The 17,930-nt window shown below is 28.5% G+C and overlaps 2 protein-coding genes and 1 pseudogene across 6 annotated transcripts; 1 reads left to right on the forward strand and 2 right to left on the reverse strand.

The window, feature by feature from the left end:
* The first annotated feature begins 1,366 nt into the window (after positions 1-1,366).
* Positions 1,367-4,276, forward strand: LOC137837026 (uncharacterized). Of its 5 annotated transcripts, XM_068645843.1 has the most exons (4): positions 1,369-1,534; positions 3,149-3,223; positions 3,354-3,514; positions 3,922-4,276. In XM_068645843.1, exons 3-4 carry the CDS (start codon positions 3,402-3,404, stop codon positions 4,139-4,141), a joined length of 333 nt encoding a protein of 110 aa, XP_068501944.1. In that variant the 5' UTR covers positions 1,369-1,534; positions 3,149-3,223; positions 3,354-3,401; the 3' UTR covers positions 4,142-4,276. The 5 variants fall into 5 exon arrangements, with proteins under 5 accessions (XP_068501939.1, XP_068501944.1, XP_068501941.1 ...); XM_068645838.1 differs by lacking the exon at positions 3,149-3,223 and having other exon boundaries at positions 1,367-1,534; XM_068645840.1 differs by having other exon boundaries at positions 1,393-1,534; positions 3,149-3,514.
* Positions 4,277-6,170: 1,894 nt separating this feature from the next.
* On the reverse strand, positions 6,171-7,231 carry LOC137836884 (uncharacterized protein At4g26485-like; annotated as a pseudogene).
* Positions 7,232-13,696: 6,465 nt separating this feature from the next.
* LOC137836886 (protein ALP1-like) lies at positions 13,697-14,781 on the reverse strand. Its single transcript, XM_068645663.1, has 5 exons — positions 14,754-14,781; positions 14,586-14,667; positions 14,459-14,508; positions 13,943-14,374; positions 13,697-13,788 (listed from the first exon to the last, which is right to left on the reverse strand). The coding sequence occupies exons 1-5, from the start codon at positions 14,779-14,781 to the stop codon at positions 13,697-13,699; spliced, it is 684 nt and encodes a 227-aa protein (XP_068501764.1).
* Positions 14,782-17,930: the final 3,149 nt, after the last annotated feature.

Below are 17,930 nucleotides of genomic sequence, written 5' to 3' on the forward strand. Positions count from 1 at the left end.
AAATCAATTTCAGCCCCCAATTTTTAAAAGATTAATGTCGCCCCAATTTTTTTTAAAAGTACAATTTGGTCCCAACGTTTTAAAAAAAGTTTAGTATGGTCCAAACTTTTTTTAAAACAATTCAATGAGGCGGTCCCAGTTTTTTTTTAAAACGATTAAATGTGGTAACAACACATATAATTTAATGTGCACTGATATGATAACTAAGGTAAATGTGTTTTAATGAGGACAATCTAAGAGAAGGAGCAACATTGAATCGTTTATAAAAAAATTGGGACCATATGTAATTTTTTTAAAATCTCATAATTGAATTGATTTTTGGTCCCTTACTATAGGGACTAAAAGGGTAATTAAGTGTATTCATTTGTAGCCATAAGTGACCGAGGTCTTAATAATACTCCTTTGTATCTTAGAGTAGAAGTCTACCTAATGAAACTAAATTAGTTAATTGAGAATTGGGTGTAGTATTTGTTAACAATGAATCAATATGAAAACATAATGTAAATTTTTTTTATCCCTTATTTTTTAGATTGAATGTTATTTAAATGTAACTAATATTAGATGGAGAGATTTGAAAAGAATAAATTTTGAAAAATATTTTAGACAATTCATCTATCAAACTTGAAGTTGCATTTGACATCTCACATCAATTGCAATTTATTAAGAAAAACATTTAATAGTGCGTTTGTCGAATTATGTTTTAACATATTTTCACAGTGGTATTATAGTTTAACCTTTAAAAGGTTGAATGTGCCTCTAGAGGAAAGATTTACACAACTAAAATGGAAGGAAACTTCAAAGTATCACATTGACAAGCAATGTACTTATAAACATATTTACTATTTTTATCTTTTCTATAATTATGTCGATTTATCCTATTATTTATTGATTTGTCCTATTATATTTTGATATTGTAAATATTATTTGTAATAATCCATAAATGAGATTTATTTATTGTGTGTATGTTTTACTTTCTCGTGTGTTACTTAATTTAATATCATTTTATTTTCTTTATTTTCCTTCCTTCCTACTTCCAAATAACCACAAAAATTAATTCTCCCACTTTCTTCATCCTTAATTTTTCTTATTTCTTATAGCTTCTAAATTGTCTCCTTAATAAAATATCTCTAACTAATTAGTAATTTAGTAACTTCAAATCCCTCTAATTTTATATTTAAATTTATTAAACAATATTTCAAAGTTAAACAAAGTTATAGAAATATATATATATATATATTAAAATTAATATAAGCAAAAATATAAAGTAATAAAAAGTATAACCTTAATTAAATTTTAACTCATTAAACTAAAATAACATGGCAAAAACACCACATTTAGTTCCTTGAACTCTCTCTCTCTCTGCTTTTTTTTCTTCTTATCTCTTTGTTTTTCTCTTCATCCATTCCAACATGATAGAGTAACCAAAAGCTTTAGAACTCTTTTCTTCATCTATTTCTTCTTGGCTACTCTGCAACCATTTCCCTCAATCGCGTAACCCAAACTCCACGAGCTCTTTCAAGTTTCTGATCAGTAGGTGAGTTTAGATTTTGCATTGTTTCCATTGTTTTTGGACCCTGTCTTTTTCCCTTCAGTACAAAGTTTTTTCTTTCTCAAAACCCAGAACCCAAATCGCACAAAAAAGGGTTTTGCACCGTGGGTTCACTTTCGTTCTTTGTGCCCTTCAGTTCTGGGTTCTCCACTTTGGGTTTTATTTCAAATGCAGATAATGGTTCTTTAATTCCATTGTGACAATTTTTCCATGTACAGGCTTGTGGGTGATAGGGGTGAACATGTTTTTGATATACTATCAGTTTTTCCTTGTCATAAGCACTGCAAGTATGATTAGACTGTGTTTTAAGCTTTGCTTATTCTACTGTCCTTATTTTTCAGAAACATATGCTTTAGATATTAAGAATCAGAGCTGTGAGAACCTTTATGCTGTCATTCTGTGGTTTGGAGACTAAATCACACAGCATTGTGTAAGCTTCGTCATGCATAAAAAAGTCTAGAAACATGTATTATTTAATATATGAAACCTGCTAGTAGAAGCTTGGTATTATGGCTCAGTGTAAGGATAATCTAATCAACAAACATAGGAACAAGATGAGGGAAAACATAGTCATACTCTGATGGTGCAATTGCAAGTAATTAGGAGTGTTTAGTTGATAGGCCATGAAAGTTGGAAATTGTTTTAGAATTGCCAATTTAGTACACATTTACAAGCGAATATGTAGAAAAAATTACAGTCTATTGCAGAACTATCATTTTTTTTATTCATGTAATAAATATATAGTTCAAACTTAGATTAGATTGTATTGATAAAAGGGTTCTACTGGCTTGAGTCAAGGCAGAGTCAACCAAGCGAAGCATCATTATAGTTGAACCGTTAATTTGATTTAGTGTCGAGTTTACTAAGCAAAGTTGAAAAGTAATTCTTAGGTAGAAAAAAAAAGCACTGTGGTGAAAGAATAATTAATAAGCTTCGTTAACAAGCATCTCAAGTAGTGAAATCTTCATAGTCATATATAATATTCTGCACATTCCTCTAATTGAACCTGCAAGCTTTTTAGACATCCTAGGTTATGCTAAATTAATGTTGTTAAGACTTACTGTTGATTATTACAAAAAGGAGCAACAGAGAGTTGGTCCAAAAATGCAGAGCTTTCCTCAAACTAGGACTACCTTGAAAATACATTGTTTGTTTGGGTTCCTAGTGGTTGGTTGTTCATTATTATGTCTTCCCTCATAAGTAGTAATCTCATTTTGTTGGTTGCGTGAAATCACATTCCATGTGCTTCTTTACAGAGCACCCAGCACTTGTGCATTTGCAGTAGGATCTAAAAAGGATGCATGAAAACTTGTTAATGCATGCTTGCAAAACTCAAAGTTACATGAATGACTTATCATACTAGGATAAAAGCTTAGGTGTGATAGAAGCAAAAGAATGCAACAATATTTTGTATCGGTTGTTATTTGAGAACACTATACCTTGGGAATAAATTTCCCTTTATAGGCTTTTGACCATACATTTTCCATAGATAACCATTAGGGGTGTGCAAAAAAAGCAGTTCAAACTGAAATATTTTAGAACTAGACCTTATGAATAGTTAATTGAACTAAATCAAACCATTTACTTTACTTCTCGTAGGCCCATAAAACATGGATGCAAGGTGAAGATTCTCGTATGTCTATAAAACAAGTAAAAAAAATGGCCCATATTCTCGTAAGTCCACAAAAGATTTAAATTACAATTATTTCTAAAATCAATGGCCCTTGCAGGTAACCAACTGAGCTAATAGGCCGTTTGATTTTATAATTCTGACATAGCTTTTATACTATGACAATAATTGAAGTGAGTATTAAAAGAAAATAGAAAAGAGAGTGAAGATAGAAGGAAGAGAATGGATAACATTACAGCAAGTGAAGTAGCTGGTTTGGGAGTGGGTGCTCTGCTCCTCTCTGCCACCCTTGCTGCCACCAAAGTCGATGCTTTCTTCTCTTCTTCTCAACGCAGGTTCTCTCTCTCTCTCTCTCTCTCTCTCTCTATATATATATATATATATATATATATACATATAAATATGTATATGTATATATATGTGGGTGTATGTGTGATTCTTTTTCATGAACTGGTTCAATATTTGATTCTATGTTATGCTGTTGAACCTTTTACAAACCTTTGAATTGTACTGCTCGAATGATGAAGTGAATTTTGATAGCTAGATTCTTAACGGTGATCATCACTGAATGGTTTTAGTAGAGAAGTAGATAATTTGTGTTATTAAGATAAACATCACACAGTAGATTCTGTAGAAGTATGATGAGAAAAATGTTGTAAACAAGCTCTGCAGTGAAACATTGGTGTTTTTGTTTTTTTATATGCTCTCTTTATTGACACAAGCTGCAATCCCTTACTTGCAGCTCATTGGAGATGTGCAAGCGATGTGGCAACCTGAGGCGATTGGCTTGCTCCACCTGCAAAGGAACCGGGTCTATTAGAGAAGGGGGAATACTTGGTATTAAGCCTGTTGAGGGTTTTTTTGAAACACTTGGTGACAGTGAATCAAAGGTGAAGCAGATAGCATGTGTAAAATGTCAAGCCAAAGGTTACTTTTCATGTCCTAATTGTTCTCAACAATAATCACTCTGCTTTATATTTGCCTCCAATTATAACAATGTTAATTGTGATTATAACTCCTCATAAGTGCATTTGTTTGGTCTGTAATGTGAGAGCAATAATGCTTAATTAATAAAACTTGCATAACAGGGTTAGAAAGTTGTATTGTTATGTTGAATTGCATTGAGTTTGTAAGGGAAAATTTGGATATTGCTTTAGAGACAGAGTGACAGATTGCGGACAAGTTTCATTCAAAAAGTAGAGAAGTAGATCTCTCAAGTTATAACATTAACTAATTTTGGCATATAATCCAATCGATTAGGTTATACTTGATAGACCTAGACTTGTTCTGGAAACCATTAATATAATCATATTACTTCTTGAATTCAAATATTATTTTATATTACAATTTCTACATCAACTTCAATTCTCATTACAAATGAAAAAAAAAAAACTTGCAATCCTTCCTCTCTTTTTATGTCAGGTAATTTGACATGTTATAATGGTATGATAGAACTTTGAACAAACAATACAAAGGAAAAACTTATATTGTTATTGATGTTTGTTTGGCCAAACTAAACATTTTAATAACCTAAACATGAAACTAAAAGCGAGTTTAAATATGTTGGAGCAGACATCATGTCCTATTCAAATTTGTTGGCACAAGTATATGTTTACTAAAGGTCAAGAGCTAGAAGAAATGGACACACCCAGGACTTATATTTGACCATTAAAATTGCTTATAAAGAAATGAAAAAGAACATTAATATTGCTGCAATTTTCATACTGCCAACCAATACCAAAAAGTGATTTTCACTAAGAAAGTGATATCAATAACTTGATTTTCTAATTATACTATAAAAAGTTTAAGAATAACTCATGAACATGATTGTTCTGCACTCTCCCATGGGAAGCTTCTATAACAATTACCTCCATCTCCTTCTCTTACTGAAATCAGGGTATAGCAGAAGATGAAACTCCTCTTCCCACCACACCACCAATCATGTGCTGTCTTTTGAGTAATATGAATTTCTACTCCTTTGATAAGAATGTATTTACCAATGTACCAAAATTCACTCACTACATGTGTAATAAATTCAGTCACTATTTTTTGTTACCATTTAACTGCTTTGTTTTTATGTAAAATTCAATTAATTATTCAATCTTAATAAAAGTTGTGACTAGGTTAGGAATTCTTACTTCATATAAAAAAAAGTTCCCATTTAATATCTTTTAATATACTCCAAATTAAATTAGTTTTTCATTTCCCACTTTCATGAAAAAAGTATTAATTAATTAAAAAATGAATGGAAAGTAACATACATTGATAAAAGATAAAATATAAGTTATTGTCATATTAAACTTTAAAAACAAATATAAAAAAATCACAAGTTTGACACAGAAAGTACTTCCCATGTCGTTTTTTCACCCATCTTTCACTTATATTAAAGAAGGTAAATTAATATTTTGAAATCAGAAGTTTTTAATATACTTAATTTTTTTAATCAAATACTCATTTATTCATAATACAATACATTTAAAACATAATTGTGGAAATACTTCAAAAATCATAAGAATTAATCAAGGATTTTATAAAAATATATTTAAAACAATTTTTTTTCTCTAAAATATCATTTAAGAATAGAAACGGAATTTCCTATTTTATTCTATTCAATAGTCAAAATAAGAGTAAATTTTAAAAATTAAATATAAAATATTAATCTTATAAAAATTCAACCATTAGAAAAAGGTGCAATGAGCATAGTAACAGACAACACAGTTTTTGAATAACTTTCTGAACCATTGTTGTGAAATTGTAAATGGTGGTACCATGCATCCTCAATTTTGCTTATAAACCATCTTCCTTATAACTTCAAACTCATTATAGCTTGGAATGAAACACAGTTTTGCAATTTTCATGCTTACAAAGAAGCCAGAAAGCTACACTTCAATGGAATGAAACACAATGTTGCAATGTTCATGGTTCCAAGGAAGCCAAAAAGCTACACTTCAAGAGTGTCCAACACCACACACACTTCTACTTATATTTCTTTCAGAGGAATAAAGAAGATAGAGAGAATGAAGAGAACTTGAAGGTACTGCATTGTCCAAGAATAAAACTATGATCACATCGAGAACCATCTCCTCTCTTGTTAACGTAACCAGGATAAAGACCTTTATCAAACTCTTCTTCTCCAACGAACACCAAGTTCTCCCCACTTGCTAACATCTTGATATCCCAGAGTGTAAGGATGCTTTGTCTTGTGAGTAATATGGATTTCACCAAAAAAAGTAAGCATACGTTTAGCATTTTGCAGAAATCCCCTCACTAAGTTCTTGTGAAGCCTGCATTTAAGTGGAATATATACATAATGTGAATGACATATACAGCTAAATAAAACAATTGAATACATTGCATATCTTCTGCATAACTTACTCTATTTGGAAGATACAATTTTCACGACCGACGAAACCAGCATGAGGAAAATTATAAATTATGCGATCAAACTTTTGATGTTTGAGAAGTGGGTGTTCGGCCATTTTGGTTGCATCAACTTCATTCACAATGGTGCAACCAAGAACCTCAAGTTCCTTCATGTTTTCTGATGCACTTGCATACTTCACCATTAAAGACCCTTAAAAGATTGGTGTATTCAATTAAGAATAATGAATTAGTTTATATGTTTGCAAAAGTTGCATGCATGCATCATGTACATACACAATGTTTCAGCTTCAATATAGTTCAAAATGTACCTCTGGTATCCAAAGTGGTAGCAACCATGTTTTTGGCTGTGCCAAATGCCCTAGCCAAACATAGTGAGAATGAAAAATCTCCCTCACCCACTAGCAAAATCTTTTGAGAGCTAGAATAATGAGATATGCTTTTCTTTTCCATTGAAAACACGTTACAACCCAAATCAGTACAAACTTTTGCTTGAGAGTGAGGAGAATAACCACGAGGAGAGTGAATATATATACACACATTGGTGTCTAGAGAAATTCCCAAGTGTTTTGGAGAAGGAGATAGGAATCGAACCCAAGTCATAGGACTCCAAACCAAGCCCCCAAATTAATATTCCAAGAAAACTGCAACAGCCAGGATTTGAACTCAAGTCCAGGAAGGCATTAACCACTAGACCAAACAAATTGTTTGGTTATATTATCATTTTTATTATACTTATTATTAATATAATTTATACATATTAATATAATTATTATTAATAATAATAAAATAAATTATACTCATATTATTAAATTATTATTAATATTATTATTAACATTATTATTAATAATATTATTAACATTATAATTAATATTATAATTAACATTATAATTAATATTATAATTAATATTATAATTAACATTATTATTAATATTATTATTAATATTATTATACATATTATACATATTATTAATATTATTAGTATTAATATTAATATTTAATAAATTTAATATTATTATCATCAATTTAATAAATTTAATTTAACTAATTTATATCATAATTTCAAAAATAAAATAGTTATGACAATATATAAATAAAATAAATTTAAAATAAATAATATTTAAAATAAACAAATATTTTATATAACATTTAAATAATTTAAATATATATTTTATTTTAGTCAATTAATTTTAAATCAAACGCTTATTTAATTTAATAAATCTAATTTAATTAATTTATATTCAAAATTGATAAATTAAATAATTTATTATAACATTAAAGAAATAATTCTAAAATAAATATAATAAAGAATTCAAAATTAAAATATTTATTATACATTAAAAATATTTAAATTTTAAAATTCTAAACATGCGTGGGCTATAGCGGACGCATATGCGTGGGTTCTGTGGGCAACGCAAAACGGACGCATATGCGTGGGCTGCGGCCGACGCAAAACCGACGCCTATGCGTGGGCCGTGGCCGACGCAAAATTTAAAAAAAAAAAAAAAATTAAATCAATATATGCGTCCGTTTTGCGTCCAATGTAAATCTTGCGTGGGCTTTTACTCATTTTGGCCGACGAGAGTAGCGTCCGCAAATGGCCCACGCAAAATTTTGGAAGCTAAATCAAGTTTTTCTTGTAGTGGTTAGACTAAACAAAATGAAAAAATTGATACAAGAGTTTAATAATTTCTTGATTATTTTCATAAAAAAATTAAAGTAAATTGTTCTTTTGAAATGGCAATTTTGTCAAAAAAAATTAAGAATAAAAACAAGAAGAAAGAACTTAAAAATGCCAATATAGTGATTGTGCTATATGTTTAAACTTGGCATAAAGTTTGTGTTCTTCAAAATACAAAGTAGTAAAGGTGCATGGGAGAGAAGGGGTTTTAGTTGCAATGATAAAATCATTTGAATATTTTTATTATGACACAAAATTTGCTGATGACAATAATATCATTTTAAAGAGAAGTTGTATGGCTAATGAATTTAAAATAGGTAGCTTTCGTTTAAAGAATGATATTAATGTATTTTTATGTAATAATTTCAAAGCATTTCCAACATAAATTATAATAGAATTTCTTTTATTAACAATAAAAAATTAATAAACATAGAACACTTAGTGTTTCAACCCTTATACTATACATTGTTGTGAAAAAATAAGTTACTCAAGTGTCTAAAGACACTAATAGAACTCAGTTTATTTATTTTTCTACACAACGTTACTACATTTATATACCTAGATAGTTCAAGATAATAATCCATGAAGACCCAAGTTAGCTTTCACATCACTATTATTTGTGGTAGTAGAAGAGCTTGAGACATGGTCTTTCCACGTCATGCATGTCTTTTTTTAGATTTTTCTGAACTTTCTAACATGATCACTCCTACCACTTTTAAAACATGTGTATGTTGATAAAACATATGAATGTTGATGGTTGATCTGGTTTTTTGTTCCACTCTTTTTACTGTTGAGACTTGTTCTTGTTCTTTAAGAATGTTGTGAACTTCTTTATCATTAAGTTCAAGTTTTCACAATCTCAATTATGGTCTTCCTCTCTTATTTCAAATCTTGTTGTTTTATTCATTAAAACATTTTTTTCCCTTTCTTGTCTTTTTTTCTTCCATCAGTCTTTCTAGCTCTAGTTTGTGTCCCTCAACTTACCAAACATAATTGATATATTCATGGAGGTGAGATTTTTAAATTCAAATATAATCATTTACAAGACTTATTTAAATACTTCATAATATTGATGTTTAGTTTCTCTATATCGAAATTCTATTCCAAAACTACAAAATTCACTCCGATAAGGATTAGATTATTTTTTTCAATAATGATTCTATATTTATATATGAAATTCATTATATAATATTCGTGAGAAATAGCATTCTATTAATGTTATTATATCTTTATATACATTTTTTTTCTTTTTATTCTATCATATTATTTATCATGATTATACTTTTTCTCTATGATATTGTAATGAGAAGAAAATTGAAATCACATAAAAAATGAAAAGAAGATGAAATATTAAATTGAGGTTGTTTAATTAAGATGAAATAGGTAAAAAAAACAAATTATGAGTTACACATGAAAACAATTTGCTAAACATGGGGATAAATGTATATAATTCGAGAGAAGTTGGATGTAAGGTTGACTCAGTAAAATCTTGTTAAGATTCCTAAACCTTTTGATGTAGATAATCATTTGATAATTCTAAAGTTTGTTTTGTGATGCAAGATCATCTATCTTTACCATTTCATATGTTTTCGTCATGTGTATGTCTTGTAGAGAGTATGAGACTGTCTATTTTACTTCAGTAATAACTTCCTTTGTTTGTCATAAGAAAATACATCTATTTGACATTTCGAGCTCAAGTGTGGAAACATTGTTTAAATGACTTCTCCACTAGTTTATGCTTAACTTAGGAAAGTTAATTTTGACTCTTTTTTTTATATAAATGAGGGTTCATTGGAGAAGAAACTTATTGAGAATTATAGTTTCTATCATTAATGAGTTTTTAATCAAGAATATAGATTAAAGTTCGATAACACTTTAATCAAGGTGATTTCTCTATACGTTTTATTTCTTACTTTGTTAACTGTCTAGTTAATTATTCTTGTGAATTTTTTCATTTTCCTTTCTTATTCATTTATGTTGGTACCCACTTTACTAGATTTGTTTGAACTATTTTCACAACAATAAAATAAAAAAGAGTTACTTAATTTTGTTAGTAGCCCTTCATAGCCCTTGGTGCTGTATAAGTAAAAGTATCAATTGTTTTGGATTTGTTTCAGTATGTCTCACTATTTTGTTTCTCATTTCTCTCCTCTCTCATATACCAAACAGATTTGCAGGAAATTCTAATATTATTTTTACTCAATTTCACATAAATCAAATAACCTAAAAATTGATCAGATCTGTAAAGTGTCTTGGTTTTTATCATATACTCATATACATTTTGCTATATATATGAAGAATGCTATATAAATAAACATTTTCTTCTATCGCACTATTGCAATATGGCATTGTGAAGTGTCACAACTTTCAAATGAAATATTTCACAAGAAATAAAAAACTCTTCTCCTCATTTCTCAGTACAGGAAGAATACATATATCAAATTTATATAATTTAAATTTTTATAAATATGCTATTTAACAGTGAATATTGACATAATTTAGATATTATAAACTACTTATATTTTAAAAATCAAATTATATTAATGTAATTTTTTTACTAAATGTTACACTATTCAAAATCTTTTTAATTGAATTATGTTTTCTAAACCTCACCAGTAAATAAAAAGTTTTTTCATAAAAATTATATATATATATATATATATATAGTTTTGTATTAATCTATAAATATTTAATATATCGTTTTACATAAATTTAAATCAGTGTGCGCATATTTTTTAAGATGTATTAAAGTATGAACAATTTTATCACTACATTGTTATTGTTTAATTTTAATAAAAGTCGACATAATAATTATATAAAATTATAATTTAACAGTCAAATTATTATTTTTTTTTGTATATTTTAACAATTTTGTATACTAGTATAATTTGATCCCACCCTCCCAATATGTTTGTATATGTATATGTATAATTTGGGGTTAATAATATATGGTAGAAATTAGTGGAATTTGTTTTGTCCTTGAATTTGTTGTATGTGACATACACATTGAAAAGCCCCCACGTGGTGTAATTATTTGGGTTGAAGATTGAAGATGTATGATTGGATTTGGCATGGGATGTGGACCTAAGGGAAGTGACCTTTGTGGTGGTTTGTTAGGTCATAATGGGGGGCAGATGCTAATTCCTATATTGTAGCATAGGGAAGTATAGTCCCTATTGATTCCCTAATAGTGATGGAAGTGGTATCTAAGCAAAGACAAAAACTTCCATGTGTTTATGAAATATTTAAGCATCTCATAACAACAAGAAATAAGAGTTGCTTCAAACTTGATGGGGTAGGTTAAATCTTCACATGCTTTGATTTGGATTAGGGATTAAAAATTTGAAAGTGGATTTGAGATGATTTGAAAAGAAAATGTAAAGAAAGTTAGAGTGTTTGGATTAATGTAAATAGAGTAGAACGTGTAGGAAAAATTTATGAAAATTAGTGAGTTATGGGATGGGTGATTGAAGTTGTATTATTTTTAATTGATAAAAATGTAACTTTACACATTTGTCATTGCATTTAAAAGTTGTTAAAAAATTAATTTGATTGATTGTTTGTGAATTATAATTGTTTTGAATTAAAATATTATTTTTGGCAATTGAAACATTACTTTCCAATACGAAAATGTTTATTTGACAACAGTGTTCCACCCTACAACCCAATAAATATTAATATTTTAATCATTTATAGAAATTTATAATTTTGTTAATTTTGAAAAAATTCTAACTTTTTGCGTATTGCGTGTATTTTTATTAAGGAGTTTTTTGTTTTTTCTTTTTTTTGTTACAAATATTAATATTTATTGTGGTTGTAGAGTGGAGCACGGTTGTCAAAATATCAGAACTCTTTCCGATATTGTGTTCGAGCTAATTTTGGAAAAATATAAATTATGTAAAATTGTCTGACCATATTTATGATTATCATAAACTTTATTTAGAACAAAGTTGTAATTGTGGATTATTTCTTTTTGAATTATAGTTGTACATAATTAAAAGATTATTTTCGCTGGAACAAATTATTTCAGATAATGTATTGGAACTATAATTTGATAAAAGAAAAAATATTTATATTAATGCAGTATTTTAATTTATTAAAGAAAAATTCATTGATAAATTTCATGCATAATAATAATAATAATAATGTTTCAAAAAATCATATGAATGAAATATGTATCATTCAAGAATCATGGAAGTCCTTAATTTGTTTAGGGATTCGTGTCATAAATAAGATTACAAATTCGAAAAAGAAAAACACATATACATAATAAAATACAACCAAATTTTTACGCAGTTTAGGGACTTGTAGTCATTATCTTCACGACTTTTCTTGTTTGTCACTCGAGAGACGGGCCAAAGAGTTGTTTTATTGCATTAAGATGACCACACAAGAAGTCGTAACAGTTATCCAACATATCTTCATCCTATATGTTCATCTTCACTAATATTTCCCAGATATCAAATTCAGAGTATTGGAAAGTTGATTTATGGCGGAGTGTGCACGTGTGTTCACGAAATATGGAGTTTTGTTCTTCTTCTACAACAACATGACATCTGTTATATTGCATATTTTCTTTCGTAGCATTAGCTACTCGTTGTGATGACAAAATGACAACCTTAGATGAAATGGCTTGTCGCTCAGTAATATGACATAACCTATCTGACTGATCACTACCCCTCCCAAGGATATCAATTAATCCTTCAAAGCTTGTTGTGTTAAGCCTTTCCAATTGTAGATCAATGACGTTCACCATGTGGGCTTTTCTTTTTGAGACCCTATAAGGAAGTACCACCTGATGGTTGGGATGGCTGAGGTGGCACCGATAGGGGTGTCAAATTAGGGTTAGGGTTGTATGAATCGACATTAGGATCAATTGAGCGAGGAATTTCACATTGGGTCGCATCAAATTCTGGTTCCTCTAGGATGTACTCCATATTGTGATAATCAAGATCTACACTAAAACGATGAGACTGAGTTCAACTTGATGACTGTAGTGTTGTTCTCCCACCATGATCGGTAGCACGATCAAGCACCCATAAGTCTTCCATCAACTTGTAGTGCCTGATGGGCTTAACGTGTCATTTTGCAACTGAGGGCTTTGCCTATTCATTAATGAAAAGAAATACACTCATATTCATAATTATTGGTTAATGTGCGATAAGTGAACATCAAGTTGAATACGTACCTTTATCAACATATCCCACACTTCATTCTCAGCCTCAAAAATTTTTGAGCTTGGATTCCAAGCGAAACCACTCAGTCCACTAAATAGATCATGGATCTCACGCCATCTGTCCTTAAGGCTTTTCTGTTTGTTCTTCACATTATTTTTTGTAATCCTTACCAATCCACTCTGGTATAGGGATTTAATGATGTTTGTGTAACCTTGCATCGTCCAACTACCATTAATGGGGTTACCCATAGATGCCTCATCGATCATGGCATTCAACAGTCAGAAATCCATGTCGGTAGTCCATTTTTTGGGTTCATGGATACCTACAAATGACTCTGAAGCAATACCTTTCCCACGATCCATGATAAAACCTAATAAAAAAGGTTAAACTTTTGAAATAACATAAATAGTTCCATACATAAAGATTAATAAAGGTCTAATGTCAACATTAAACCAACAAATTGTTCTTACAACAATATAAATATAAGTTTAGGGATATTACATAAAATTATTTATTATAATAACCTGTCCACATTCCATTTGCTACAGTATCCCTAATTTGTGACCCAAGCCTATAGTCATCCTCACGAGTTTGCGAGTGTGACACATTTATATCTCCTTGCATCAAGTCACGATCAAATTCTTCCAACAAAGAGTCATCATTATCCACCCCGCAAATAAAGTTATGATGAATACAACATGTTAAAACAATATCGGTCATAGTGCCCACAAAGTAATGAGGCTTTGTTCCGCTAGCGATAATTGGGAATCGCTTTTTGAGGACACCAAATGTTCTTTTAATAGCATTTCTTAGTGAGGAATGACGATGATTAAATAATTCGCGTGCATTTTGTGGACCTTTTTGAGAATACTCCTTTAGATGGTATCGAACTCCGCGATATGGAGTTATAACTTGGGCTTTGAGCATAAACCCCCTGTCTCCAAGGTAGTATTTGCCTACAACCATCCATTAACACTTATTACTTATAAGTCATGTGACCAAATGAATATTTATTGCACTTGAAAACACACTCAACTAACCTTCCGGAATGACCAATGGATTCTCTCGTACAAACACATTCTTCAATATCCTGGAATCAGAGGTTGTTCATTCCCATTCGACAAGAACATATGTGAATTTCATGTCAAAATTACAAGCAACAAATACATTTTCATTTGGCCAGTCTTTTCTTCCATGAAAACAAGGAACATGGGGACTTTAACATGGACGTGAGTGTCATCTATGACACCTAAACAATTTTAATACACAACAAATTCACATTTATAAAATATCTTAACTTAATACTTACACCACGCATCAATCATTTAGTAGTACCTTCCTGATTACTACTTGCATACGTCATCATAGTAATGCCACTCTAACTCTTATTTACGACATCATTAATATAAACTATATATAATTCATCCATAACTCAAATTATGTTCTATCAATACTCAAGTTCAATCAAAACAACACAATTCACTCAATAAAATTTAAACTCAATGTAAACAAGTTGTCATCTAATATTTAACATACAAATTCAAATGACTATAAACACTTTCAAACAAATTGTTTTAGAATATTTCACGTGTTCTTGAAAGCTTGTTCAAAGATTTATTGTAGAAATTTTGTTTCATAAATTCTATTATGCAAATCATGTTTTGAAAATTATATAAAGCTTGTTTTAGAATATTTCTGGAACATGTAGTATGAAAATCACTTTTAAAAAGGGTAAAATAGTAATTTAATTTTTTTAGTGTTGTAGTTAAAAGTTATAAGGGTGAAGGAAGAAAAAGTCTTCCTTGCTTCTTTTTTCTCTCCAAATCTATTTTTTTTTTCTCCAAATCTATTTTTTTTTTCATTTTATTATTTTATGTTCTTGTAAATTTTATTTGATTTTAGGATAAAAAAATCAAATACTTGTCTTGAAGGTGCTCTTGGGAGTCTAATCTTGAGCAGAACATTCATCTTTCACTCACAGATTAGTTACCTGAGCATGAAAAATACACAGATTAGTTACTTCAACATTCATCTTTCACTCAGAGATTAGTTACTTCAGCATAAAAATTACACAAATTAGTTACTTGAGCACGAAAATTTTGTGTAATGTTATTAATGAAATTTTCTACTATATGGTTAACTTAAATGCGATTAGAAGGGTTATTTTTCTTTAGAAAACTCCCTTTTATCTTGTTCATTATGTGTACATGGTTACTAATTTTCCCAAAAATACACATTAAAGGGTGAGCATATTACGTTAGCTTTGGGTTAAGTTTCCTTTCTATAATTTTTTTTATATTAGACATCATTTTATAATTTACTATCACATTAATATTATTTTAATTTTATGATATTATACTGAATGTAATAAATAATTAATTTTTTTGATAAAAGTGATAAATTTGTTTTATTAAAAGAAATATATAAATATTTACTATCAACTTCATAAATTTTAATTATTATTAAAAATCATGAAATGAAATCGTTCATAGCAATGTTCCCTTAATATGTTGTTTAATTTATCTTTAACATTATTATTTATGTATTTTTAACTTCAGTTCCATATAACAGTTCTTATCCTTAATTTAGGTTTATAAATTCAACCTTATATTATTGTAATTTTAAAAATCCTATGTTAATTTAGTGTGATCGATAGTAATAACATTAATATTATTTATTTTTCAATAATTATTAATATTTTTATTTTTTCTTTTCTTCATCCTCACAATTTTTAATTACTTATTTTATATTTGTTTTGTAAATACTTATATCTTTCTTCAACATATATATTTTTACTTTTTTAAGTACGAAATATATTTTTACTTTCTGAGAACCAATACTTTTATTTTTTTAACGCACCAAATCAAAACTAACAATTATTTTTAATTTATTAATTATTTTTATTTTCAACCAAGTAATATACAAATTTAATTTCAAAACAACATAACAAATTGATTCTCCACCTACATTATTTTTTATTTTTCTTCCTCTCTTCTCTTACAAATTAAACCTAACACCACCCCCAACCCACCAAATTTTAATTCAATTTATAACTACATTTTTTTACTACAAAACATTTTTTTTTCCATTTTTAAATATACAAATTACATTACATTTATTTTTTTTATTCACTTTATATTTGAAATTCAATTTTTAATACAATTTCTACCCACAGATTACACTACCTATATTTTCATTTAATATTTCCAATTGTATTTTTTAAAAATATTTCAAATATTTAATATTTTTTATTTTTTAATTTTCAAAGTTTATATTTCCTTCTATTTTCAATTTAAAAAAAATAAAATTCTACACAAAAAAATTATATTCAACCTTCCATAAATAAATAACTTTTTTCCTCTCGTTTCAAATTTATTCTCCCAATTCTTAATTAAATTTTACAAAATATATTTTTCCTACAAAAAGTTGTTTAAATTTATTTTATTTTTCCTTTCTTCTTCCCCTCTCACCTTTACAAAGAATAAAGAAACTAAAATTCCCTTTCGGTATCGGTGAAATTCATTTATAAAACTATAGAGAGATAACCGTAGTGTTCGATAAACATTAAATCCTAAATCTTAAAAGAAAAATATTTCTAAAGTTTGATAAAAAAATCTAAATTTGGTTGAAAAAAAAATTATAAATATAGAGTGCAACTATAAAGGTGTGAATTCAACTTTCCAAAAATAAATTTTCAAACATAAATAATGTTGACTGCTACTTCAGGAAATAAAACCCTCAAACTATACTTGGGAATTCTTTTTCTAATTAATCTTATTGGGAAATTTAATTTTGTCATCTCTATTTTAACGTGAAGTAACAGTTATGTACTATTAAGATTATCACTAGTTATTGTTACTGATTGAACAATTATTCTTCTATTTTAATTATATTTTTTTTTTGTTTAAATTTTGATTTTCGGTTGAAAATATATTTAAATTAAAGTGAATATTCAATATTTAGACGCTATTATTACTATAACAAAACATAATTTATTTTGATTAATGCGTTTATTTATTAATTTATAATGAATTTTATTATTGACGAGTGATATTTAATACGCATACTTTATAATAATAAAATTATTTAATTTATCGTGTATTTTTTTTAATCTTAATATATTACATTATCGAAGAGCATCTGATCGTAAAGTCCAACAGATACAGTTGATTATTTATTTATTTTTTATTCGAAAAGAAATTAGAAAATAGAAGTGAATTATGATTGGACATTGTGAGTGAGGTTGAATCTGCCTACAGTATTTTGAGATTCGTTTTGATGGCACGCGTCCAATGCTCCTATCACCCTTCGCTCTCCATCCGACACGTGTCCTCTACGGTACAGGGTTTTCCATCAATCCACTTTCCGTCACCTGGTACTGTACAGTGAGGCCACTCAGATCTCGACACGTTGCTTTTCTTTCTTTTATTTCTCACTGTATCACTTTTCTTTATCTGTTCATTCTGACCACCCTTTGGAAATTTCACCCACACACCATAAATAAACCCATGC

Source organism: Phaseolus vulgaris, chromosome 4 (genome assembly GCF_000499845.2).
Source record: "Phaseolus vulgaris cultivar G19833 chromosome 4, P. vulgaris v2.0, whole genome shotgun sequence".
NCBI classification, from domain to species: Eukaryota; Viridiplantae; Streptophyta; class Magnoliopsida; order Fabales; family Fabaceae; genus Phaseolus; species Phaseolus vulgaris.

Bases quoted from the DNA above. Each gene is read 5' to 3' on its own strand.
- LOC137837026 (XM_068645838.1), top strand. From the start codon at position 3,402: ATGGATAACATTACAGCAAGTGAAGTAGCTGGTTTGGGAGTGGGTGCT. The intron at 3,515-3,921 runs GTTCTCTCTCTC...CCTTACTTGCAG, and splicing joins TTCTCTTCTTCTCAACGCAG to CTCATTGGAGATGTGCAAGC.
- LOC137836886 (XM_068645663.1), bottom strand. From the start codon at position 14,781: ATGACGTATGCAAGTAGTAATCAGGAAG. The intron at 14,668-14,753 runs GTACTACTAAAT...AAAATTGTTTAG, and splicing joins TGCAAGTAGTAATCAGGAAG to GTGTCATAGATGACACTCAC. The intron at 14,375-14,458 runs GTTAGTTGAGTG...GGATGGTTGTAG, and splicing joins TCCATTGGTCATTCCGGAAG to GCAAATACTACCTTGGAGAC.